Source organism: Peromyscus eremicus, chromosome 10 (assembly GCF_949786415.1).
Source record: "Peromyscus eremicus chromosome 10, PerEre_H2_v1, whole genome shotgun sequence".
NCBI lineage: Eukaryota > Metazoa > Chordata > Mammalia > Rodentia > Cricetidae > Peromyscus > Peromyscus eremicus.
Window position 1 is genome coordinate 60,219,084 of NC_081426.1, and position 25,440 is coordinate 60,244,523.

General features: G+C 41.4%; 1 protein-coding gene across 1 annotated transcript in view; it reads right to left on the reverse strand.

The window, feature by feature from the left end:
• Atp8a1 (ATPase phospholipid transporting 8A1) overlaps positions 1-25,440 on the reverse strand; it is a 196,666-nt gene that overhangs the window by 116,446 nt on the left and 54,780 nt on the right. The window contains exons 15-19 of the mRNA XM_059274745.1: positions 10,807-10,879; positions 8,638-8,743; positions 7,761-7,843; positions 5,987-6,036; positions 1,294-1,363 (exon numbers count right to left, since the gene is read on the reverse strand). Of these exons, the coding sequence (XP_059130728.1) occupies positions 1,294-1,363; positions 5,987-6,036; positions 7,761-7,843; positions 8,638-8,743; positions 10,807-10,879 (382 nt within the window). The remainder of the gene's footprint in view (positions 1-1,293; positions 1,364-5,986; positions 6,037-7,760; positions 7,844-8,637; positions 8,744-10,806; positions 10,880-25,440) is intronic.

Consider the following 25,440-nt stretch of genomic DNA (forward strand, 5'->3'; position numbering starts at 1 on the left):
ACACAACATGAAAGTTAATATGTGCAAACAATCTCTGTGGTTAAAAAAGGATATCCAATGTTTTTATTTTCTAGCCAATGCTTTAATCCCTCAAATAAAAGTTTAGAGGTAGAATGTTCAAAATTTTAAAAAGGACAGGTGTGATTTGGGTGTTGTAAACCAGACGGATGCCAGCCATTGAATGGGAGGTCTCAGTTTCCTTTTATTCTCTTACTGTGCATGTTGCCATAGGGACAGGGACAATCTGTACCACGTGACTTAGCACCACCTCCTAATCATCTTTATAGGCACTTCCTTGGCTAGACTTAAGCTCCTGAACATGACTTAGGTCATATCGTCACATCTCTAAAATCCAGTTCAAAGCCTGCTGATAAAACACTCATGATGGACACATGTTGGGCGTCTTAACCAATGGGAACACAATAACCAAAGAAATGGTATATCCAAATTCAGAAATGATTCTACCAAAGTGCCCTAAGACCAGCAGCCCTCAAAAATTGTGTTTTGATGCTTTAAAACCAAGGCACTTAACTTTCTCAACAGGAATGTAAACAAGAGGTTTGCCTTGATTAAGTTTAGTTTCCTAGTTTCCATGGAGCAGAGCACACTGATCAAGTCCATTTAACATTGTAAAATTCTAAGCTTGAAGCGCGTCAAGGGCTTACCAGGCGAAGGGCACCGCAGGAGGAAAGTCCTGACTGATCTTAGCAAAGAATGGCCTGCTTGGTAGTATTCTCATTTTTTTTTTTCCATGAGTGTGAACATACTTTAACTAGGAAAATTCAGTTGTAATACACAATACTATTTCTGTCAATATAATCTATTCACAAGCAACAGTCAGCAATCCTGTAATATTTAAAGCAAGACAAACAAGCAATACCAAATGAGAAATTACAGCAATAATTGTGAGCCAACCCTCTCCCCATTTCTACGGTCTTTAGACAGGCAGATTAAAATTGGAGTGTATCCTTATATCCTAATACAATTTAAAAATACTTTCTGTATTTAGTCATCTGCTAACATAGCTAATATAACATAAACCTCAAATATCATGTATTAAAAATTGAATTACAAAAGTAAGCTATGCCAGACTTTTTCAATGCACCAAGTTTACCCAGAAGGAGTTCCACATTTCACCAGAAGAGGCTGAATGCTGTTTCTATAAAACACCAACAAACGTGGATGTCATCAGCTTCATGTTAAACATCTGTGTTGCATTTCCATAGCAGGATGCCTAACACGTACATTATAAACCACCATAAATCAAAACTGTAAAAGGCCAGAAAAACTTACAGCTCCCTTGCAGTACAGCCGTAACTTCCCGGATGGAGTGCGAACCACCACTGACATTCTCTTCCTAGCGCTGAAATAAAGAGGTTTTCCGTAATGGGGCATCGTACTGCAGATCTGCATAGACACGTTTTTGTTGTGTTTCACAGTGACATAATTAATCTCACCAAATTACAAGCCATATTCGTTCGTTATACAAATTATTTCCTGAGTATACAGCTGGGTGGCTTAGAGAGTTAAACTATATTTTTGAAGTCGCCAGAGTACCATCTACTGTCCTAAAGGAATAAACAAAACAGTTCCCCAGACACCTGTAAGAGTTAATACCCACCAGAGTAGCATCAGGTTTAATATGTTAATATTTGAAAACTATTTGAGCTAGTATCCTATTATATGCTACATTTAAAAATTAAAAACAAAAATGATAATTTTAAATATACAATCACAGAGAAAGGTAAATGCTAGCACTTTCAGAAGCAATATAAGCATTCATTACTGTTTAAATGATTGCAGCAGGCCCCTGACTGAGAAGGGTATAGCCCAAGACCCCCAGCAGATGCCAAAGACTGGGGATAGTATCAACCCAAAAATGCAATTTTCCTGTACACACACACACACACATACACACACACACACACACACACACACACACGTATATACGTATGACAATGTTTAATTTGTTAGAGTAAGCAATTAACAACAGTAACTAAAAGAATAATTATAACAATATACCTTACTAAAAGGTATTTGAAACTTAGGAATTGTTTGCTTCTATAATTTTCCATCAGATACTTTTTTAGAGTATGGTTTTGACCATGGGGAAGTGAAACCTCAGACAGGGTGGAAATACTGTACTTTACGAATACAGTAAACTGGTCTTGTCTACACATGTTAACTCAGCCCTCCCTCTTCTTCTTTTTTTTTCTTGAGACAGGGTTTCTCTGTGTAGCTTTGCACCTTTCCTGGAACTCACTCTGTAGCCCAGGCTGGCCTTGAACTCACAGAGACCTTCCTGCCTCTCCCTCCTGAGTGCTGGGATTAAAGGCGTGCGCCACCACCGCCCGGCTACTCGGTCCTTCTTGATTCATGCCATTCTTAGGCTAGTTCTGATTTAATGGTCCCAGACTCATCAACTTACTTCTCCTGGCAAGATCTCTTAAGTGCGACTGGGAATCCACCTCTGAGATCCATCAGAGTAAAATGGCCATTGCAGAGAAAAGTCACTGAGTCAGAGATGAATACTATGGGATGTACAAAGCAGAGGTGCTTCGTACTGACCACCTGTACGTTTCATCCCTCTGCGATGGCTCCTTCAACCCTGAAAGGCCTGGGTACACGTTCTTCACTCTCCAAGTCCTTCCACGCTTCCTTCTTGCTCCAGACTCTGAATCTCGGGGACTCATCTTGAATCCCTTCTTTACATTTTGCAGCCTCCATACCTGGCTGTGCACTCCCTTCTCCATCGTATTTTCTTGACATAAGGGAGAAATAGTTCTGCTTTTCCCAGAGCCCTTCCTGGCATATGACTGCTAAATCGCTCCTCTCACCTTCTCGGTGGCTTCATCCTGACGTCACGCAGCTCTCCTGTGAACCTGCCCCTTTCTCCTTCTATATGGATCACGTTTACCCACAAACATGTTCTAGTGTCTCCCTTATACCTCACCTAGCCAGGCATCCTCCCCTGTAAGCCACATGCCCTTTCAACTCTATACCTCAACTCTGGGTGAACTACACCTAGACACAGGCTCCACCCACTCATCTCCCCATCCACTCCCATCTTCCCACCTTTCCAATGAATACTCAACAGATCTTTTTCAAACTTCCCCTTACCTATGCTGGCAGCTGCTTCTGAAAAGATAAAAAGAAATAGCTCTGGGCTATTTATTAGTCTACTTTTGTCCTCTGTATCTTTAACAATAAAGACTTGATTTTATTGATTCCTTCCTCCCAGTTCTCTTGCCACAGTCACTCATGCTAGCCAAGCACACTACCGCTGAAGTATACCACACAGTCCACTTCTTATTCCCAGGCAAGTTCTGAGTAAGTGGCCTGAGCTGGCCTTAAACTTAGTCTGTAGCCCAGGGAAGCTTTGCACTTGTGATCCTCTTCTTTCTGTCTCCAAAGTAGCTAGGATTACAGGCCGGTGCCAAGTCTTAGTTTGTAATCAGTCCTTAATAGTTTAGAATTATTTCTAATCATTTCTAACTAGGGGCTCAGTCATCCACCTTCCACTTTCCCCTTGATGTATATTTTATCTTCAAAAGATCCTATTGGCTTTCAAGCTTTTGGTATCATTTGGAGACCAGTGACTACCAAATGGGTACTTTAGCCATAGCTGTTATGTGTGGCTTTATGTTTCGGGCTCTTCTATCCACCTCCCTACTGGGCACTTCCATCTGTATGTCTTACAGACATCTAAAGCATAGTGTTTCCAAACATCTCATCTACCACATCCTCTTCCTATGTCTGCCCTCCATGTCCAGGGCATTTCTACACACCCCACGGTTCACATCCTCTTCCTATGTCTGCCCTCCATGTCCAGGGCATTTCTACACACCCCACGGTTCACATCCTCTTCCTATGTCTGCCCTCCATGTCCAGGGCATTTCTACACACCCCACAGTTCACATCCTCTTCCTATGTCTGCCCTCCATGTACAGGACATTTCTACATACCCCACGGTTCACATCCTCTTCCTATGTCTGCCCTCCATGTCCAGGGCATTTCTACATACCCCATAGTTCACATCCTCTTCCTATGTCTGCCCTCCATGTACAGGACATTTCTACACACCCCACGGTTCGAGCTAGGATCCTAGCCCTTCCCTTCCTTTCCTTTTTTCCCGCCCAGCCCATCCAAGCTACAGCCATTTTCCACTAACCTCCCTCAGACAGGTGTAAAAAGCCCATCAACTTTTCTTCCATCTCACCACGCTATCCTGATCCAAACTGCGAACACATTCCCAGAGACTATCTGACACCATCTCACTCACTTCCCTCTCCATTCTTAAGCCCACCCCCACTACAGAATCAAAGACCCACTTTTGATTGATTTTTCTCCATGGCACTTTTCAGAAGCACAGAGTGGCCCAAAAACCACATCTATATGCTAATTTATATGCTGCTCTAACACAAACAGGGCTGGGAAAAACACTTTATCATGAAGCCAGAGATGAGGGACGTATGTGGGAGTGCTCTCTCCTAGGTAATGAATTCAGCTGCTTCCTTTGAGCTGTTTGGAAAATACAGTGCAAGGATAGTGTTTAATATCGGGATAGATCCTGTTGTTTGGTAACGTGGTCATTCCATATCAAGACAGCCACCAAAGTTAGCATACAAAAGGGACTGTCTCCCTCTGATTTGTCCCAAGAACATAGGGTGGCTGGCCAATAATGCAGACTCTAAGTCTGAGTAGAATGGTAGAGCTGAAGGCCTTTGTTCTAGCGGGAATGTAAAGACCCCCATAAGCTCCTATTTTTGATACTTTGTCCCTCATTGGAGAGCTATTTTAGGGAGTCCTGAGACCTTTAGGGCACAAGGCCTGCTTGGCTGAAAGGTGTTACTGGGGGAGAGGTCTTCAGGGTTATTATGGCTTGGCCCTCTTCTGGCCCTGAGCTCTCTGCTCCTGGATTAATGGAGATTTAATGAGACAGGCCACGAGCTCTTGCCACCACACCTGGAGCTCCAGGCACCTTGCTTTCCCCACCGTGATGGACTGTATCCCTTTAAAATGTGAGCCAATGTAACCTTTCTTCCCGTGTGTTGCTTCTGGCAGGACCTTGTCACAGTGAATGACACAGCCACCATTATTTCTCTTAGGGAGTGAGTGGGATACTTCCTTTGCTTTCTGTTTCTTCCTACTAGATGGTAACTCTCACTTCACAGAGACAAGTGGGCATACGGAACATACAATTATAATGGAGGCTTTCTAAGTCTTACTAATTCCATTCCACATAAATCATCATTGCCTCTGAGTATATCCATGATTTTAGGTCTTTAGATGCTGTGGTTTGGAACTGAAATCTACCTCTCAAGGCCCATGTATTGGAGAATTGATCCCAGAGAGGTGCTATTAGGAGGTGGGAACTTTTAAATGGTAAGAGGTCTTTGGGTCATTAGGGGTAGGCTTTGAGGGGGACTGTGAAACTGGAGTCTATTTTCTTGCTCTCTTTTTCGTTTTGAGGTATCTCATGAGTGCTAATGCAATCTTGGAAGACTCCATGGTGGGACCATCAGGCCATGGGGTGAGTAGATTCATTCTTCCCTGTGTTCCTCCCTCATGTGTTACCTCACCACAGGTCCAAAGTAGCTAGACTCACTGACCATGGAGTACAACCTCCAAAATGCATCAAAGTAAACTTATCTTTAGAAGGTGATGATTTCAGGCATTCGTTATTATACCGGAAAGCGAGCTAACGTACCAGCCACAGGATTCTTAGTCCTATCCTATATCTGTGATTCAGGTAACTGCATTTCAAAAAGACCCTTTGAACTGCCAGCTCATGCAGTACCAACTGTGAAGAACCTGTGTAGGACTAATCTAAACTGCATGGAAGACCTTAATATTTTGTTTAAACACATAAATAAAAGTAAAGCATATGTTCCAGCTATATATAGGAAAAGCAAAAAAAAAAAAAAAAAAAAAAGATAACTATGTATTCCCCTCCCCCCACAAATTATAGAGCAGGTGTCTTTACCTGGTGAACTCTAGGACATTGAGCAATTCATATCTTTCTTCCTGACCCAGCTGTAGAATAAAAGAATTGGAAATATTTTAGGTTTCTTGGAAATAATCACTGGTCACAACATTTTATTGCAAAATGTCAATAGAAACACAGTTTCCCACCCCCTTCTGAATGACGGGAGAGAATTTGCTAAACTTTCAGGTTAATGAATAGTGAGAGACAGGAGAGGGCACAGAAGAACTCCAAGTGTCATGGGAGCAGACCCGAGAACAGCTGGGACCCAAATGGAGGCCCATGGGACAAAAGTATCTCCATTTGGAGACAACTGTCTGTTGTCACTGTCCTCAGCTTGCTAACTAAGAAAGTATAGGCCCAAAGAGTCAGAGAAAGAAAATGAAACAATTAAAAAAATGTCAAAAACTTATCTTTAGGAAATAATAGAAAACGATTTTTTTTTTTTTTAATTTGAGTTAGGAAAGAGTTTAATGAAAAGATACCGAGTACAAAGATGTTTAGCTATGAATACATGTACAGGTGCAATAGAAACACTAATGATAACTTTTAAAATGAGCTATCATTTACATTAACTAAAATACAGAGCTCTTCCATGCACACTGTAGAGTTTGATAAAGGCACCGCCTGTGTGAACACCACCCTGCTGAAGATGCTGAACATGTGACCCAGAATGAATTCCCTTCTTCCATTTCCAATCCATCTTCTCCCTGCCCCAAGGCAATGGCTGCTCAAGAGTCTATCATTATAAATCACTTCTGCAAAGTTTCCAGCTGCATACAGATGGGGTTATAAAGGATGCTTTCCTTTGTGCCTGGCATTTTCTCCTCCGCAATATAGAGTTTTTGTGATTTATCCACACTGCTAAAGAGTCGAGAATTCATTCTTTTTCATTGATTAGACTGTCAGACAGATCACAACCTGTTCATCCTCTCCTGCTGATGAATGCATTCTGTTGGTTTTCCAGTTTGGCATAACTGTGAACACAGCCACCACGAACCCTCCATTATAAGCCTTTGAGTGGACACAAACTTCCTTTTTTCCTGAATAACTGAGAACTGAGTATAGCTGCTAGATCGAGGCAGGCTTTCCTTTACTAGAAAACTCTTAAAAAACTCACTAACATTTGTTTCCATCAATTTTTAAAAAATTTTTAGTCTTCACAGTGGGTGCATAATACTGTTTCCCTATGGTTTCGCACTTCCTTGATGACTAGCATGGTCTGTCAGGTATCACCTGCTGTGACATACTTTTTTAAAACTTCCCACTTAATAGCAGATCCTGAATAATGATCTTTTTTTGTTGTTGCTGGTTGTTTTGAGACAGTCTCATGTAGCCCAGGCTGGGCTTCAAACTCACTATGTAGCTCAGGCTGGCTCTGAACTCCTGATCCTCCTATCTCCCACACACTATGATAACAGGCCTATGCACTCTGCCCAGCCTTCTGGATACTTATATAACCAAACATTTAATAATGCCTGGAATCCAGAGAAGAAATAAATGAGAAGATGATTTAAGGGAGATAAATCTCCATTTAGCAGAACAGAAAACCAGTAGGTAAGTCTAGTTCGGAAGAATCAATCTTGTCTATCGAGCATATTATCAGCCACCGTTTCATTAAGTGTTTAAAGAACTAAATGAAAGGACGGACAATGGTGCCCCTGGATAGGAAACTTTGGTTTCACCGTGATCTTTTTCCTACTGCCATTATCCCTGAAGCTACGTGAGTGTGTTAGGCAGGTTTTAAAAAGCCCTTAAAACGTAAGTGACTTACTGAGTCTATGATGACCGAGTCGGGTGTTCTTCCAGTGAAGACAAAATTCAGCTGCTTGGCCGCTCGGACCAGCGCTCCCTCATCTGTGTCGGGGGAAAGGAACAGAGGACAGAAAATATCATACATGAAAATATAAGGGGAGGACACTGGGATGCTGCAGCTTTCCGCTTGGTTAGAGTTCTCATTATGCTCGGAAATCGACTCCTTCTCACGTATATGATGGTACCAGAGCCATGAGAACAACGTAAGCATCGTGGTCCTGCACACCGAGTCTCACTGTTCATCACCCACACCCTAAAGTGACAGCTTGAAAGGGCCCCTTAGTCAGCATATGCTCAAGAACACCTTTCTCCAAAAACATGGCAGGAAGTCTTCTAAAGTTTCACCCTTGCCCCGTACAGTGCCAGGGATCTGAATCGCTTAAAGTGTCAGTTGCTTTCCTCACCGTGTCTCAAAACCCTGTCACTGCTGAGAGGGATAAGAACACACACACACACACACACACACACACACACACACACACACACACGTGCACGCACACACACATACACGCATGCACATACACATACACACACACACACACGTGTGCACACACACGCATACACACATGCATGCACAAACACACACACACACATACATACACATGCATGCACATACACATATACACACACACACACATGCATGCGCACACACACACACACATATATATATTTAATTCTGAAAATCAAGTTTGCAATTAGGAACCAATTTTTAAAAATCTGAAATCATAATTTGGTTATGTTCCATTTTTAAATTAAATTGAAAATATAAGTTCCATAATACCAAATTTCAGAATAACTTTCTACAGAAAAATTCTCCATAGTCATTTCCTCTGTACCTGGAGATGCTGCCTGGTAAAGGATCTTCTCGCCTTCTCTCTCTGGTACAGCTGTGTGGCAGACTGCCATCATTGTGAGGAACTCACAGATGATAGGTGCGGTTGGCTGTGAGGAATAAACACATAATTCATCCCTTTTCATTTAAACGTTTGACACTAATGGCAGTAATGTTACTTCACGGCCATTTATTAAGAATACAGCTGGGAAGCATTGGGGGTGTGGGATTCCAGCCAATGTCTATTCTGAAGAAAACCTATTTAGAACTCAATTTATTCATTCTTGTACTTCCCCACTCATTCTGTAAACATTTATTTAACATGGCTTTGTGCTCTTAAACAGAAATGGCAGAAAAAGATGATGAATTTGGTCCTAAGTGGACAGAAGAGATAATCTAAAATGTTCACTTTATTTGTTTGTAATTTCTAGTCAGATTTAAATTTCAGGTATCTAACCTTTGAGTGGGGGAGATGATGTGTGCACTTCTCTGTAATGCCAGCATCCTTTTCTCTAATATATCTACAGCTATATATCTATATCTATCCAACCATCTATGTAGGCATCTGTCTATCTATCTATCTATCTATCTATCTATCTATCTATCTATCTATCTATCTATCATCTATCTCTATCAATCTATCATCTATCTATCTATCTATCTGTCTGTCTGTCTGTCTGTCTATCTATCTATCAATCAATCATCTATCTGTCAATCTAAAACAAGCAATTACTGAGCACTATCAACTCTTCAGGCTCAAGACAGACTGAAGAGTGAATCCTTTCCATAAGCATCTCAGATCTGATGAGAAAAGAACCTGGACACTAAATAGTAAACATCTTCCTGTCTGGCTTCTGGAGAGAAATGCCATTCAAATTAATAAAGAAAATGTACTGTGTGCCTGTGTTCGTATAACCTCCAAAATAAAGTAAGCCAGTTGAAAGGGTTCAGTTGGGTTATGGAAACAAAAATTGCTTAGTCGGAGAGAGTGGACAAAGAACAGGGTCCGGCCATGGAGCTTAGACTTGCAGGGGACACAGCAGGCTGACGTGGCTGCATGGCTTATTCACAGCACACTGAGGACTGTAAAGAGAATATGCAAATGCCATGTGAGGTGACAGGAGTTGGTGGCTGTCCATGAGATATGGAGATAGATCTATGGAGGACACCTGGACGTCATAAAGAACTGAGAACAGAGAACTCCACTAGAAAGAATGGCATGTACCTAAAAAGATCCCAAAGGAGGAAAGATGGAAGTATTTAAAAAAACTGAAAGAAGGCCTTGGTGGCCTCCAGAGGAAGAAAGAAACCGTGGTTCAAGGCAGAGTGGTGGTGTAAGTTGGGGCAGATCAGGACACTCTGTGAGGGAAGAGGGAAGCCTGGGAGGTGACAGAACTTGATGCCAGGGCAGTATTCCATCAATGAAGACACAAACCAGGAGAGCCGGACTGAAGAGCACACAGGGGCTATGGCGGTCTGGACAGGGGACATGTAGGTAACAGTTAACTGCTGCAGATGCTCTGCGTCATAAGTCAGTCCTCAGATGGGCAGGTGGCGCTCTTACCAACAGGGTTAAAACTATAAGACACGGAGGGAGAAGAGAGGCATTCTCTAACACTATAAAGAAGAGATATTGACTGAGGAGAGAGCTAGCACCTTGTGCTTTAGTTTAATTTCATTTCTGCTGTTTTTCTGAAAAGAATCTTCACTGGCATTTAGATATTTTATGTTGCTTAACTAGGTTAGATTGTTCCTTCTCGACATCATTCTTTGTCTTCTATTTCCCATATCTACAATCCTTACTCCTACTTCAGTTTTTCTCCCCACTCTGACATCTGTCTACTTTGAGTTTTCTTCTAGCTTTAATAATATTTAAATCCTCTTTACTCTAACAGTATCCTATTTGGAGGGGGCACATAAAATAGGCTCAATGAAATCACAGCTGAAAATTCTTCAAATCTAGGGAAAGATATAAGCATTCAGACACAGGAGACACTTAGAACACTGGTGCACAGAAAATAAAATAAATCTAAATGTGAATCATGTGAATAAAAACATGCAAATAAAAAACCATGCAAGTAAAAACAAAAAGCCAATAAACATGGAGGGCAGCTGAGAAGCACTCACGAGTGATCACCTCTTAGGGGACAGCTAACACTCTAAGGGCACTTACGTGGTTATTCTGGAGATTTTCCAGTAATGATGAGTCACTAAATGTTTTTTCATCTCCAAACTGTGAGCTCTGCCTAAAGAGGGAAAAAATAAAGCAAATTGGTTTGTTTATACAGACAGGCCTGCTCATTTACTTCTAACTAATGATGAATGATTACTCTCAATGGATTCAAATAATTGATTCCATGGACTATCATGTTTTTTTAAAAATTTCTAAGTATTAATGAAGTTATTAAAGTATGTTTTTACTTTGGCTATGTGAGAACTCTTTATGTATAGTGACAAATACAAATGATGGTATGAAATACAAAAATGTGAACAATAAAATATTTACATAGCTTGTCAACATTTATAAATATGTGTAAAAACATTTCTGAGTAGATCATATTGTCCTATACAGAAAGGAAAATAATCATGAATGTGTGGGGGATTTGTATTGTGGCTGGCTGTTTATATGGACAAATGAATTATAAACTTTACTTGAAACAAATAGAATCTGTATTAACTTTCTAATTAATCTATTATTAATCTCATGACCATGCATTTAAGAAAAAAAAAAACCCAAAAAACAAAAACAAACAAACAAACAAAAACAAAACCCAGGAGCATTTAAGTAGGCACGTCAAAATACCTTGAATTGTTTTTCTGTACAAAAGTTTTAGAATTGACTAAGGAAAAACCAACATCTCCAAGAAATAAGTAATCATAATCTAGAAGATTTTAATCACAATTTAATTTTGAGTTACAGAGTTTTGATAATGCTAATGTGTCAAGGTTCAAGACTTTCTTTCACATTTTAAAACCACAGTGTGAAAAGAAGAGATCATTGAAGAAAGCACAATACAATGTAACCAGTACCTTCCCAAAATTGATGAAGTAAAATTGATGAGTGCTTATCATATCATATAGCTTCCGTTTTAAAAATATCATTGTTTGGCTGGTTAATTATCAAAATTATATGATATCTTTGTTAGCAGGTTGTAGTTAAGGAGTCTCAAAATTATCACTGGTATTATTGGTTTAGTATTAAGTATGGGGATCCAACAACTTTTAAATGACTTATCAGTGGGTAGATAGAAAACTGACACATTTCTCCTATAAATACTATCGTTTATAAAGAATAGTTTACTATAGGACTGATAAGATGGCTCAGTGGGAAAAGGTACTCAACAGGAAACCTGATGATCCGAGTTTGGCCCCTGGGACTCTCGGGCGTAAGGGAAGAACTGATTCTACAGGCTCTCCTCTGACCTCTGACCTCCATGTGTGCACCACGGCACACACATCTCTTTCCAAAGAGTGAATAAATGCAATAAAAATCAACTTAAAAGTTTGTTATTTGTGATTTTATGAAATGTCTCTATTATTAAAATGCATTCAGTCCTGCTTCGTTTTTTACTTGTTGGGGAGGCTAAATTTTTATTTGTATGCTTATTTGCTGGGGAGGCTAAACCATGAGGGAATATTCACAATCATGTCTTGAAATACGAATACTTTTTCTTTCCAAGAGTTCCAAAATAAAAGTCTTTTTAAATCTTACATGTCTTGTTACCAAGAATTCATTCGCTTCAAAAATCCCACTTGCTGTTACTGATCCAACTTTCTAAAGTGTTGAAACAACTCTAGATGTGCGACTGAAATACTTACACAGCTAGATCCCATTCTGCGTTCCCTATCAAAGGCTTCCACTCTGGAATACACTAAACAAGAACTCCCTCCCACCAAGGGGCTTCCCCTCCAAGGCGGTGGAAAGCCACCAGCAGCTCATCCTCTGACAAGGTAGCTTGACTAGGATGGATGGAGGCACAAAGTCGTCACCACACTCCCTAATCTTACAAAACATCTACTTTTGGTACAAAGCAAAATAAGCAAAAAACAAAACAGACAGACAAACAAAAAACAAAATTAGGAAGCTTACATTACTTAAAAATAAGAACTATGACAAATGTATAAATATTTTAAAACTACAGGCATTTACATATTGCCTGCATATAAAAATGCAAGCAGACATCAACACGTGACATCTTTTTTTTTCCTTTAGAAAAGGTCAAGTGGCACTTTGCTCATAAAGCGGCAGAGACAGAGACAGGCAAGGCGTGCAGCAGTGGAGGGAAAGAGGAGAGAGCATGTCTCGCTCCCTGCGTCACATGTAGCTTCCTGTAGCTTCCAGCCGCACAACATTGCAAATGATTATTTATCAACTAGACAAAGATGAAGAGTCGATAGAGCACTTAAGAGAAAACTCAGCAAGTGCCCAGCCTAATCAACAATGCCTATCTGTTAGTCATAGCATAGACTATGATTCGTTTATTGACTTATTTGTTTGTTTGCCGTGCTGGAGACCAGTAGGCAAGTGTGTAACCAATGAGTTATAGCCTCACTACCTTGACTACAGATATATATATATATACATATTTTTAATTTCAAAATTCAACTCGAACTAAGACAATCAGAAAATAAAGAAGAAAAGAGAAGAGGGTCAAGCCACAGTTTCCATCTCAATCCTGCAGTTTGTTAAAAAGCAGTTGTGGGAAAGGCCCAGGCTTCCCGTCTAAGTCACAAAACAAAACACACAGATATTAATAGAGCTCACCATGTAGTGACAATTATTTCTGCAGAGAAAAAAAAAACTACTGAAGGGAAATCAAAAGCTGCAGGACAAATTGGAGAGAAAATCAAATTAATACGACAGAGGTAAATTCCTACAAAAGAAAAAGATCTCATGGACAAAGTAAAACAAGACCCACAGCGACAGAGAACACCGGGCATGAAGACAATCTCACAGCACACGAGGAAACGTCAGTAGTTCTGACCAGACAGTCACACTAGCCTCCTAACAAGATAAACATCGATTTGACAAAAACAAAGTCTGCCAACTCTGTGCTGTTAGAATTGTGGAAAAGGAATAAAATATCTATATAAAAAAATACAGTTTCTAAAAAGCAACTGGAGACAGTGTGTAGTGGCATCTTAGCTCTGGGGAGGCTGAGGCAGGAGGATTGTAACTTTGAGGCCAGCCAAAAAAGAGTAACTGGGTAAAATTTAAGCTAAAATCCTCTGATCCAGTAAGTCTTGTTCTAGGAGTAATTATTTACTTGGTACAAAATGTTGCATGTAGAAACATTCTTTGTGTAGTACATTTTCAATATCCAAATATTGTTACAGGGAAAATGGGGTCTCTCCTCTGGGTTCTTAGCCTTGTTAATAAAAAAAATTTAGGACTAGGCTCAGAAGAAACCTTGAGGAAAATTTTATTAGTGTCTAAAAAAAAAACCCCAGGACAGCAAGTTGTACATCAGTGTAGATCCCTGGAAGAATAAGATGGAAAAGAGGAAGCTAGCAAGCCATAGTCTAAGCAGCTGCGGCAAGATGCAGGTTGGGGTTGGTGAGTTTATCTCACAAAAGAGTAAGAGGGCAGGGAGCAGAGGCAGGCGGATCTCTGTGAGCTGGAGGCTAGCCTGGTCTACATGTGAGTTCTAGAACAGCCATAGTCATAGCTATATAGTGAGATCCTGTCTCAAAATAGCAAGCAAACAAACAAAAATCACTATCACCATCACACCACCACCACCACCACCACCAACAACAACAAAAAGAGAAGAGAAAGAAAAGAAAAGAGTAAGGAAGACTAGAGTATCTGGAAAAGTATGCCCTGCCCATGCTTTGGCAATTACAGGAGAGAGGGAGGGAGGGAGGGAGAGAGGGAGAGAGGGGGAGAGCGAGAGCGAGAGCGAGAGCGAGAGTGAGAGCGAGAGAGAGAGAGAGAGAGAGAGAGAGAGAGAGAGAGAGAGAGAGCCAATTACAGAAGAGAGAGAGATGGAGAAGACAGAGACAGAGAGATAAAGAGAGAGAGGGGAGAGAGAGAAGAGAAAGACAAGAGGAGAAAAAGAGGAGAGGAGAGGGAGAAGAGAGAGAAGGGGGGAGAGGGAGAGGGAGAGAGGGAAAGCTATGCTTTTATGAGTAAGGCCTCAGAAAAGAGGGCTGGCTTCCCCCTGAATGTGGGAAGAAAAAGTACACTGTCTCATAAAGGGAATAATTATGCCTCCTGTTTCTTTAGCACGACTGAAGTTTACCTACTCTTCAGGTGACTGACCGACTGGCTACCTCTTGAGGGAAGGGACCACAGCTGGTCTCCACCCAGAGGGAGATTCCATTTTTTTGACCAGAAGGAAATAGCTTTCCCCTAGGGTTCTTCAAGTGTCAGTACCAACATCAGAAGTAAACAGAGATAGTGCTTAAGGAATGCGTGGCCTGTCCACAAGACAGACTGCTGTACAGAAGGGCCCATTCTTTGTGGAGTATGAAAAAGTCTGAGATAAGAAGCTGATACAAAACAATGTGTGCTTTCTTTAAAAAAAAAATACAAGAGAAATGCATGTTTACTGTAGAATAAACCTACAACAGAATAAATCCACAATAGAAAGATATACCAGCCAGGTGGCAGTGGTACACGCCTATAATCCCAGCTCCCGGGAGGCAGAGGCAGGCCCATCTCTGAGTTCAAGGCCAGCCTGGTCTACAAAGTGAGTTCCAGGACAGCCCCGGTGGGTACACAGAGAAACTCTGTCTCAAGAAACTAGAAAAAAAAAAAAAAAAAGATGTGTATATGTGTGTATATATAGTATTTATTTATTTATAAAAAAATAAAGATATACCCAGAATTGGTCACTTTGGTTAGTTTTAGAAATAGAAATTGAGGTCTGTAAGACAGGGGAGGGGGGGAAATCTTTCTTTATTGACTCCCCTTGAAGTTGCTACTTGCTAATGAACCTGAACTGAAAACGGGAACAAAATCCACACTAACCACTTAAAATCTACGCATACACGACACAAGACCCAAGTGCACACATTATGAACATACACAGCTCATGCACATGGACAGACACAAGCAGTGGTGGGACTATGAAGACTGCTTCCTCCTGTTTACAAAAGTCACCACTTCAACGAGATAGGGGAATAGGTTAGTGAGAGCAGGAAGTCTGTTCAGAGCAGCAGAAAGGGAATGGCTGGCTCTCTTGTCCAGAAGCCAGCAGGACAAACTTCAGATGAACATTACAGATGTCCCAAGAACACAGGATTGTGTTTAAATGCCCTCAATGACATGGATGTGCTGGCGCACGCGCACACACCCACTTTCTCTCTCTCACTTACATGTGGAAATTTCTTTATTTGGGGCTGATGGTCTGTGCCTAGCATTTGTTTTACTTTGTTTTTATTTATTTATTTTTCTTCAAGATAGTGTCTTGATGGCTCTGGCTGTCCTGGTACCGTATCCTGTGCTGCCCTTGAACTTCTGGCAATCCTCCTGCTTCAATCTTACAAGTGCTAGGACTGTACGCATGCATCACTATCTCTGGCTTAAAACTCCAGTGTTATAGAGATAAAAATATACAACTCTCAACACACATCTAGATATTTTCACTTAAAAAAAAAAAAAGAATTAGAGTTCTCCAGGTAAGTTTTAAGCAGACAGGATTCGGGTTGTGTTTTATGCGTACCTTTAACTTGTTTGAAGGCTGTCCTTATTTGTAATATGGGTAGAGAGTAAGGGGTCATCAAGAGCACTTCTCTGTCTGAGAAACCATGAAGAATCTGAACATAAGTGCAACTTTGTGGAGCAGAGTTTCTAAAGGTCGCCTTCCTTGAATCAATGCAACTGAGTGTGGACAGAGAGACAGCTTGTTGCTCATCACATGACACATCAGTTTTTGTATCCAGGGCTGCTGTTAAAATGACCCTATATTGGCCAGGTGTGTCCTGGGACGGGTGTGTTTCTTAATTCGGGCTAGACTGGAAGAGGCCTATGGCCTTTTCAGTCCCATTTCCACACTCATCGCACGGCCCAGAGTCCTCAGCTTTCCCCAGAAAGAGTTGTTTGGCAAGGCTCCTCTAGCCAAAGGTTAAAGGACAGACGGTCCCCTAGACAGCCCTCTGGGAACAGGTCTGTGGCCAGCCTGTCACTCTTGGACCTTGCTTAACCTCCCATTTCTGCTGCTCCCAGGTTTTGTGACCTTTATCAAGTCATTCTTCCGCGACCACATATGGTCCTGGCTCAGGTCCTTGGAGAGATGAGTTTTCTTCTTGTATTCTAGAATTATTATTATTATTATTATTCCTAGTGAACAGCTTCAGGGATGGGGTGAGGTCTGGATCCAAGACTTATGAGGCCCTTGGGTGGGTACTTTTGTTTCTCACATGCAGGGAAACTCCCCAGGGAACGCTGTAATGAGGACTTGAGTCACAAGCTCCATCGGCCCTCTTCCTCCTGAGCAGCAGGCCTTCATGGGAACCCCAGACACTCAGCCCTTGGGCGGCCCCTACTCTTTCTCATTCACTCTTTGGGAAGCCATTCACGAGGCTCTGTGTGTGTGTTTTCTCTCTTTCCATTCTTCAATTTCCTACTGGCACTCTTGAGAGTGGCTGGTTTCCTTTGCCTTCCTGAGTCAAGAGTGCATTTTAGATCTTGCACCACTAGGGGGCAGGCCCTCCCTTCATGCCTATGCTCTGGCCCAACTTTCTCCTGTCCTGAATAAACCTTGCCAAGTAGAACAGGCTTTGAAAGGAGATTTCTTGCATTTTTCCTTAAGGTTGTTCCAAGAAACCAACAAGACCCACTAGGCAAGAGTGCTCCAGCTACAGTGGAGATTAGTGCTGGGGTAGGTGATGCTGTCAGGCTAAACTGTACAAAAACACTTGGGGAACGTTCGCTGCTCATCATTAGTCCCTAAGATCTGAACTGACTCTTGGCTTTGCTCACATTCTAACACCTACAGCGACATAATAATTACCCGTGGCAAATATCACAGGGAAGCAGAGCCCTAGCTCTGTAGAAACTCCTCTCTACCCAAATGATGCCATTTTAGAACCAAAATAATCTCAACCCCAGGAGAAAGGTGTATTTCTCTCTGTTCCACACTTCAGTGAAGTGTATTGATGAACAGCACCCCCATCTGTCTTGGAAACTCTTCTGTTTTGGGGGCCAGGGGAAGCCAAGCCACTGACACATACTTCATGAGATACTGTGTGATGGACTGGGTGTAACAAGCTACTGGAATAGAACTTGCACAGTGTGCCAGCCTGGACAGGCTCACAGCCCACCACACAACCACCGTGGAGAGGTTGGTTTCCTGATCAGTGCCACATCTCCTGGGCAACGTGAGGTAGAGCTCCTTTTGCAGCATGAGGCAGGTTTCTGAGGCAATGAGCAGGGTGGAATACATCCTGCTTGGATGGCACCCTCTCTGACCCAAGGAATGACCATTTCCCTAACCTAGTGGACCCTTGTGTCACAGCTGAAGGACTTTCTGGCCCCAGCAGTCAGAGCAATGATTTTTTTTTTTTTAAGGGTCTGCACCTCCAGGTTTTTAAAGATCCTGTCAGTTTGGAATCAAAATTGCTTGCTGGCAGATTTAATTTTTAGCCATGAGTTTGTAACAAAGAGTCAAGTCCAAGAGTTTGAATGGGTGATTAACTTCACTGTTTTTGCTAGAGAATGATTGGTTTGGATCAAAGTAATGAGACTCAGTTTCCTGGGTGAGTACAAGTATTTCTGAAGGCCATTACAAAAGAGGAGTTATAAAGCACTGTGTGAAAGTCTGCGCCACTGAATAAACAGCCTGCCAAGGGAACTACTTTGAAGACTGACGTTAATGTGGATGTGTTAGATCTCATTATTATAAGGGCATGCCCGGAAGAATGCTTCAGTGAGCCTACCTTCTACAGCAGAATAAATAAATGCCACTCACTCCACACATAATTATAGGCTAGCATGAAATGAGGAAATAACCACGCAGAAAAGAGAAACTAGTATAAACTGCAGATGCTGTAATAATACTAAAAACCACTGAAAAGGACTGCAAGGTCGACTCTAAGGCATTCGCTCTGGAGAATCACCCCGCTGTCATTTACTTGAAAAAACAATGAGAATATAATGTGTGACTGTATCAAACAGTTAAGAAAAAAATGAAATAATCTATTTTGTGAGGTTTGTTTCAGAATAATGGTAGAGAGGCACAGGCTGAATGAAACTGGCCCAGAGCACATACTGTTAAAATGACTGACAGGGACATTTATTGGTCCTGCTTATGCTTAAACTTTCCAAAATAAGTTTTTTAAAAAAGAGAAAAATAGTTACACACACACACACACACACACACACACACACACACACACATATAGTTTTTGAAAATAAGCAAACCTTCTGACTACATGGCTGTTGAAAGTGAAAGATGTTTTTCTTCTCTAACCCTCTCAATATTTATACTATCAACTTAGATAATGATTTTTAATAGAAAGGAATTAGTCTGCAAGAGTCCATGACAGTTGATGGTACTTGGCAATAACAGGAAAACATTGCCAATTTTGGAGTAAGTAACCGTGTGTTGGGAAGCCATTATCTCTACAAACCATTTATATTAATATATTTTAGAGAATTTCAGCTACCATCCAGTCTTTAATAACAAGAGAGTGTATTTGAAAGGGTCCATGCATTACAAGCTTGCCTTTAGAACCAAATGTAAATATGTAATCTACACGTGTGGATTTTCTCGACATTTTTGTACCGGGTGCCGTTTCAAGCAGGATGATTAAACATAGACAGCTCTAAGCATGTTACATGGCATTCAGTCAACTTCTCATTGCCAGATACAGTTGCCAAGCAGCCATTGAGGAGATGACTTCCAGAGTTTCAGTTATAGAGTCTCCCAGACTCTCTTCTCTTGAAGGGCAGCAACATGGAGACACCGTCAGACACCCAGAACACAGGGCCCCACCAAGACGACATTTGATCTTGGTTTCATCAGCCACATGAAACCAGTTAGATGAGGCGGGGCATATGCTGGGCTTTTGAAAGTATGGAGTCACGTGTGAGCTTCCAAGCTACCTTTTCTCAGCCAAACGGTATAGTATTTCTGCTTGCCCTTCCTTAATAACCTCAGCAACTTTCCAGAAGTAAATTTCAGTCAGAAAAACATTAAGTGAAATGGGAATGGGAGGGACTTGAAATGCAAAGCTATCCTGTACACAAGTCCTTAAAGTCTATAGGTGTGTGATGTAATTAACATCCTTCGTACTCAGGCTCAGCTGGGCTCCACACTGGATCCCATGTCTGCTGGTTGTGTTCTTGGGCAGATCACTTACTGGCTTCTCTACCTAAATCTAACTACTTGACAATGACCATGTCAAATATATAATGAGGAGTGAGGGCCACCAGTGCTAGCCTTCTGGTTAGAGCTCAGTTAATCTTCAAAGTTTCTCCTTGAGGTAAACGCTATTGGTGACCACAGTCTTCCAATGAGGCCACTCAGGCAATTAGTGCCCTGTGTGAAGGTCAGGTCAGGATCTGAACTTGGGTGGTCAGAATCCAAAGTTCACATGCATGGCCACTCCACACAACCCTACACAGAACCTCACAAAACTGTACCCCTACCTTTGCAAGCCTCCAGGGAATTAGTTTACAGATGGAGGGACAAGTATACAAACAGAGCACCTTTGCCGTAAAGGCGACAAGTGTCTTTCCTGGTGTTTATTTGTAAACAGTAACTACTTTTAGATTCAATGGCAAGTGAAAACATACAACTTATGAAAAAGCTGGAATATTTCATTTGACTCAGGTTTTCCCAAAATAGATATTTTATGAAAAAAAAATCACTTATGAGCAAGATAAAATGACATTATCTCTTTCCAACATTGACTGATGCCATGAAACATCCTCTGCTCAAAGTACATTTTAAATGATCTGGGTAAATAAGATAACATTTTGGAGAAAACCATGGTGAAGCTAAGAAGATCGAACCATGTCTTTTATGGGGATATGTGCATTAGTTCTATATTACTAAACAGGTTTAAAATGAGTAGAATTACGGTGCTATGGGCAAACAGCAATTGGAAAGACACATAGGTTCTAAAATGCATGAGGAGTTAACTCAGATGGCATCTGACCACAAGTCAGAGAGCATCCCCGGTAAAAACTGTAGCTACACAGTCATGGGACCAAATAAGTGGGGGTGCACACAATGCTGAGCTTGAATGATCAACCAATAATAAAATGCTCTGACACACTGAGTGAAAAGCTATGATAAGTATCAGAACGTATGGTGCTCTGTGTAATGGGCATTGATGGTGCCACTGGTCACATGAATCATGCTTTGGGTATTATAAGATTTACTAAAGACTGTTATCAGATCTCCACTTTACTGAAGTAAATTCCAGGTAGAACTCCAATGAACAGTGGAAATGTAATTTAATCTCAAAGTATATGTAATCTAGATAAATAGAAAAAAGCCTCAATATCCTCAAAAATCAATATTCTCAAAAAAAGCTTTAAAGGAATCATAATTTCTTAAATTTTATTTGCTACCAAATCATGATGACTCATACTAATAACAAAATATACTAAATTACCCTAGGTAAAACTGTAAATACATGGCTGAAAGGATTTTAAAGTAAAACAAAACAAAACCCCAAAAACTTCCCATAGTAGTGAAACTGAACTCATAATATGCTATCTTTAATAAATCTGAAGTGATGCTAAACTCGGGATGCACGATGTGAAGTTTTTTTTTTTTTAAAAAAGTGAATTTTGCTGCGTTTACTGTTAAGTTGTGGGTAGTACAGTTCTAGAACACTTGTGCTGTACACTTAAAGATTCATTTTACCTTTAATAATGAGGAGACATTAAAATAATGAACAATGTAAAAGGAAACTTGTACTGCACCGGCATGGTCCAGCACTGTCTGTTCCAAGGCTCAGGCAGAAGGGGGCAGTGCTGAGCAAAAAAACCATAAGCTTTTAGAGCTGTACAAGTTTTCCCTCTCAGGCACTTTGGAATCGATCCCTATAGATTATAGATAAATAACATAAGACTCTGGCAATCTTTAAAGTTTTAGAATATGTTTATGAAGTTTTTTTTGATAGAAAAACCAAAGACACTTAACAGAGGTTAAGAAATACGCTCTACAGAGCATCATCACCCAACATCTGTCAAGATGGCTTCCCGAAGCCAGTTTAACAAAGCAATACAACAGAACCTTTCAAAGAGATCAAAGTACCATGTAGCTTACCATTCATCGGGCGAGCACCCATAATCCTCAGGTTCGGGGGCATGGCTTCAAGAGGAGGGACAGAAAGAGAGGGGAAAATAATCACAGAAAGGCTGGAAACATAAAACCATGAATGGGGGAGGTGCCGAGAGGCGGGTTTCTAGAAAGGTAAGAAAATGAACGTTTAGTTGGATCTGGAAGAATGGCAGTTAGTACAGTGAGCAGAACATGAGGATTTATGGTAACCGGGTAGACTTACAAAGGTACTCTGCATCCCAGAACTGACTGATGCACAGAAGTCAAAATTTAGTAATAAAGATGTTTAAATTGAGCTGTTTAAATATATGCTGTAAGGCCAGTAGGAAGTCAATCCTTTATATTTATAACCAAAACAGAGTGCTTCAATGACACAAACACACTAGTCACCTAGGGCACAATCACACAGGAAAAAAAAAAATCTGCCAAGTATTTTTCAGGAAGCTTTGATTGCCTTGAGACAGCAACTTCCTGAGAAGGCACACGAAAGTACAAGTTAATTGCTAATTGTATTTGTTTGATTAAATGCAACCACTGATATTCAAAATGGTCCACTCACCAAATAATTTTAATCTTGAAAGATGTTTTCATCAATACTTTACTTTTACCCACAAGCTCATTGAAGCATGGGGAAAGATCCCTTGATATAGTTCATTTCAACTTTTGTACGACACCCAAAATACATCAGAGTAGATTTTCTTATTTCCCAATTCTTTCATTATATATGATAACACAGTATTTCCCCTTTAAATTAGACTTACTATATACAAGTGGAGTTCAAAATGCAGAGATGGTTCTTGATAAGTACAATCAGCTGCTGGAAACTTAAAGAATTCATGAACTCCCTAAATGCCTACCTACCTTTAACCTAGCCCCGACAGGGTCTTCTACTTCCCAAACATTAAGTTTCCTCCAGGATCAATGCCCCCTCTATTATAGCAGTCACAATGAAAGGGATCCCTTTGCTTTCCTGTCAAAGGCTTGTGTTTACTGTTTAAGAGGAAGGAAGGACTCGTCCGGCCCATCTTGGACTGGATTCCCAGGAAAGGCGCTGGCCTGTGGCAATGCACTGTGGAAATGGGCTGTAGCACCAAGGTCAGTCATTTGTGATTAACTTCAAGGTTTGGGCTCCAGTCCCTGCACTGTCCAGGGGAGCGCTGGTAACTCTCCAAGCAGCTAACACTAAAAGAAGGTCCTGATAGCTTGCATTGGTAGTGTGCCCCACTCATGGAGAAGGTCCTGACAGCTAGCATTAGTATTGTATCCACTCATAGAGAAGGTCCTGACAGCTTGCATTGGTATTGTATCCACTCATGGAGAAAGTCCTGACAGCTTGCATTGGTAGTGTGCCCCACTCATGGAGAAGGTCCTGACAGCTTGCATTAGTATTGTGCCCTGAGAAGGTCCTGACAGCTTGCATTGGTATTACGCCCCGCTCATGGAGGGGAAGGTCCTGACAGCTTGCACTGGTTTTGTGCTCCTGCTCATGGTTTCACACAGCTCTGGAGCTAGTGCTTCCCAAGTCATGAGGCTTACCAGCCCCAGAACACAAGGGCTGCGGTGCCTGCCCCTGAGTCTGGTGCAGCCCTTGAGAAGCTGAGTGCCATCCAGAGGGTGGAGGGCGGCAGGTGGCTTGTTTGTATGAGTTGCCATGAAGACATGCCAGTGTGGTCATCTCTGCCTGGGGAGTGCTTCACTTAAATTCACTCAGATTTGGGTTAAGGATCATTCTGTTGGAAACATCCCTTGACCTCCCTCATTACACTACCCTATGCCATCTGAGGCTCACACCGATTCTTGCTGCATGTTAGGACTATTGTATTATAATAAATTAATACCCATTGGCCACAGTTAGACTGTGAACTCTGTGTGGGAACCATGTAAACTGTGGTTTATTATTAGGTTTCTACTACCTAAAGAGCCACCTACGGAAGGAGGCAGATCAACATTTGTTGTAGGTAAATGAAAGGTCATGGACACATGAGCTGGCTATAATTTAGTTCTTGGATCCAGGTGCCTAACTGTGGAGATTTTCCTGGTGAATCTCTCCTCAGGGTTGTAGAATTAGCTGACCTCCTATCAAATGTGCTTCCAAACGAAACCTGCCAAGTAAACAATTCACATACTAAAGTTGGTACAAACAGATTGTCTTTAAGACTCGTCATCTGTTTTACCGAAAGGGAAAGGGTAAAGGATCTAACACTGATCAAATGTCTGGTCTCCCAAATAAAAATAAAACAACAATAACGAAAAGAATTATTTCAGGTTGCTTAACATGTGTTTTTTTAGCCCCAGAGATGGTGTTGACGAAATTACGGGCAGGTACAGGAGATAAGGAAAACTCTTCAATCTTCACAGCACGAGGACTCCAGCCACTGAACACAGAAGTCCTCACTACTGCGGATACCTCGCTGGCTGTGATGACACAGGCATCCCCAGAGTGTGACCTGCTACAACCGAACACTTTCCTAAGTGTCTCACAGCAGAACTTCTAGTTTGTAGCAAGTTCAATTTATAAATGACATGAGTTTATTTATGTTAACGACAACTGTTCCCATACGATGATCTAAGGGAAAAACCCAGTGAGTATCAGCAGAGGCATCCTTACTACAAAGCTGGTTTCTGGGAAATAGTCACGGCTGGCAGCTGTGTACAAAATTTGAACTTCACTGTCTGTCATGAAGTTCAAACAGACCAAGTTTGAGGCAAAGCTTAAGTGAAATGAGAGAACCTTTATGAAAGTTAGAGCCTGAAATGTTGTTGGTAAGTATTTTATTCCTACACCATTGCTGGATCCAGAGAAGGAGCTAGAAACTACACTGCTGTCAGACTTGACCGCCCTTACCCTCTAGCTGACAGAAGGAGAGAGCACAGGGCTTCACTGAGAGTCTGAAGGATTCGCAGTCAACTTATTTGTTGGCATTTAAAGTGTGCGACTTTCTCTTGTTTCGTCATTGCCCAAGGGTCCAGTGGGGATGAAGACCAGGATGTCTTCTGCACTAACTCCTTGGATTTAACACGGTTACGGTGTGAATGGAACCTGTGCAGGTTGCTGTAAGCCACGAATGCTCAGAGCAAAGCCCATAGTAAGGCGGCTGACTGTGACGGACTCTCCTCCGTGTGTCAGCTGTGGAATCAGGTCACAAGGCTACACCCACCCCAATATAGACATGTGGTAAGAGTCGGTTTCTCCAAATCCTTTGTGTATCAACAAGCCTCTGCAATGCTGACACTCCAGGAACCCATTAGGATAAGAGAGAGTGGAACTTCATTTAAAAAGGGAGAGGAGTGGATCTGGGAGGAGTCAGGGCGGGAGTGCATATGATCAAAATACACTGTACGAAATTCTCAAGGGATTAATATATGAATTGATATATATACAAAAGGGCTATGGGTACTAACACAAATGTACAAACCCTAGGTGATGATTGGAAGTAGCTCAACTAGCTGAAGCATGGCTTTCAGTGTTCTTGAAGACATGAAGCCACACCTACACAAGACCCACTTCCATTATATGGCTGATCTCTGCAAACAAAGGGACTTCGTATTACTAACCATGT